This window comes from Phoenix dactylifera, chromosome 4, assembly GCF_051530095.1.
Source record: "Phoenix dactylifera cultivar Ajwa chromosome 4, Ajwa_hap1_PhDact_Kaust_v1.1, whole genome shotgun sequence".
Classification (NCBI taxonomy): domain Eukaryota; kingdom Viridiplantae; phylum Streptophyta; class Magnoliopsida; order Arecales; family Arecaceae; genus Phoenix; species Phoenix dactylifera.
In genome coordinates this window covers 52,388,282-52,390,841 of record NC_143193.1, presented here as the reverse complement: position 1 = coordinate 52,390,841, position 2,560 = coordinate 52,388,282, and the positions used below count along the sequence as shown (strand labels likewise).

General features: G+C 41.7%; 1 protein-coding gene across 1 annotated transcript; it reads right to left on the bottom strand.

Moving 5' to 3' along the window:
* Positions 1-1,009: 1,009 nt before the first annotated feature.
* LOC103701382 (citrate-binding protein-like) lies at positions 1,010-1,764 on the bottom strand. The gene is made up of 2 exons (XM_089930406.1): positions 1,495-1,764; positions 1,010-1,396 (listed from the first exon to the last, which is right to left on the bottom strand). The coding sequence occupies exons 1-2, from the start codon at positions 1,762-1,764 to the stop codon at positions 1,010-1,012; spliced, it is 657 nt and encodes a 218-aa protein (XP_089786532.1).
* Between the last annotated feature and the right edge of the window lie 796 nt (positions 1,765-2,560).

The window sequence follows — 2,560 nt, the reverse complement described above, 5'->3', positions numbered from 1 at the left end:
GACTTGCACTTCGATCGACCAGACTCGCATCAAGGTGGGTCGGGCGTTGAGGATGTCACCAAGACATTCTACGCCATTGCTTTCAACCCCATGGCAGATCTGGCCACATTTTGTATTTGGGGAGAGGGGTGGTCGCCGTGATTTCAAGAAGACAGGGGAGAGACGGAGGAGAACGAAGGTAGTGCTATTGTTTCTCTCAGGAACTTACGTGAAATTATTTCATAAGTTGAGAGAGAGAGAGAGAGAGAGCCGCGATGGATTCGAGGAGAAGAAGAAGGCAAGGAGAGGAGGAGGGAGACGGGAAGGGAGAGATGGAGGTCCCCGTCCTTTTGGGATCTGATCATCCTTGAAACTCGTGAAAATTATATATCGGGTCTAGTTTAACCTTTGACAAGTTCAAAGCTCCTGGGATACTACTTTCAAATTTATATATATATATAGGGATCTTGAAGCAGTCTCAACCAAGAGAAGTGGACTCTAGAGTCCCTAATTAGATGTTTACTTAGTTACCCTAATTCACAAGCATAAGCAAGTGTAGTATAGAATATTGATTTTTTTTTCTATATATATATTTTGGCCTCTAAACTTGACGGTTTATATTCCAACAAGTCTCTAATTCTTAGGTTTCATGTGAAGGCCTATCTCTCCCTACATAAGATCATAATTTGGTCATATTTTACTCTTTCTCATCTATATGGTCGTAGCCGTCCTAAATCTGATTTTGTTCCTCCTTATTTTTGAGAAGAATGATCCAGACCAGTTTCTTTAAAACCATAAAATTTTTCTTCAACTACAGAACGAGCACTTAATTTGTAAGCATTTGATATAATATTACACCGATTGGTGCCTCTTGATATAATTTGGTATTGCATACATGGTACCGTTAGAATCATGGCTCCATTACAGATATTGCTTCATTCAAGTTCCTTGGCACTCTTAATATTACCTTTGTTGATAACATTTGGTAATTACTAGGATTATGATAGCTAGCTCTATTACAAAAGCAACCTCACTCATTTTTCTTTAGGATCCTTATGTCTCTCCACCTGGATTCCATGGAGTAAGTCGAGTAATTCTGGGTGTAAACTCCACACTTGAAATTGAATGTGCCTGGTCCATTGCCCTCCGCCTCCAACTTTTGAACGCCATCGACGAAGACTGTCAGCTTATTAGCATCCACGTCATGTATCACATTTACCCTCATCCATCTATCATAGACGTAAGGCTCCACTACTGTCCATACATAGTTTGTAAGAAGACCACCATAGACCCTCAGCATCAGCGTAGTAGCTGGGTATGTTGATCGGTGGATTTGCATAATATTCGTCCCAGAAGTGCCATTTGGCACATAGCCGTAGCCTTCAAATTGCCATGTTCCAGATGAGTAATCATAACCCTGCGACAAAGTTCAAGAACTATTGATGTCGAGAAATCTGGCAGTGTTATTTGTTTTGAGGAAAGAGAGAGGGAGAGGGAGAGAGAGAACATTCATACACGAATACGAATCTCGGTTCGAGGCTTTGTCTTGCTATCCGGCCGGAGGGGCTTGTCGGAGGAATACACCCACATCCTCCTAACTCCATTGACAAAGCTGTAACGTTCTTCAAGAGGTATGTCATATGGTTTCTCCATGTCAAAGTTCCTTTCAGTTAATGGGACGGCTGTGAAACCGTCAGTGGGATCACCATTAGAGAAGCGATGGTCATCCTTGAGAAGGCAAAAGGAAACCAAGAATGCCAAGAGAAACCAAGAGGAGAAAGCCATTCTTTGTGCTTTCTAAAGGGCCCTGTGTTATGCAATGGTGAGGAATGTTTCTAGGGGGATATATATATATATATAGGAGGGATTTGCCGGGGGTGAAGCATTGGCCACATTGAGTGCACCATTTGGAAGATGCTCGTGAGCACCTTATGGTCAAGAAACAGGGACCGCATGTAGTTAAAATTTGTTTAATGACGTAGTCTTGATGGTACTCCTATCATTTCTTAATGTGAGGAAGAAGGTGCTTCCTTCTACCTAATAATGTTGTTTAGGCGAGAGGTTTTTCCTTCTTCTGATTTCTCAAAACGACAAAAGTTTATTATCGTCAGAAATATTAAGTTTTCTTGTGCTGACTTCAGTGCAAAAACGTAGAGACTCGCTCTGTTTGATTGCGACCACATGTTTTGGAAAATATTCGACCAAGATTATCAATTAATTAAAATATTACGTTAAAATGGTTTGTTATTAGATCATGTGTTAGATTCACCAAATACATCATTATTAGTATACTCTTTAATTGCAGCTGCAGCCAAATCCTTGGATGCCGTCCATGGAGTCCCTTCGGTATTCTGCCAAGCGTAACTTAGCACAAAGAGGTTTTCTGCTCCGTCGGGTTGATTGGGATTGCACGGCGGCTGCTTTCCGCTCGGGGGGCCTTGAAAGGAGCGTGACGCTCGGCTTTTTACCCTTAGAAAATCCATGGCCCTTCTCTGTCGGTCCTCCTTGGAATTTAGCAGGGTCACTTAAAACTTGACATGGTCAGAAATTAGGGACCAACTTATATTGGCATTATACTAAT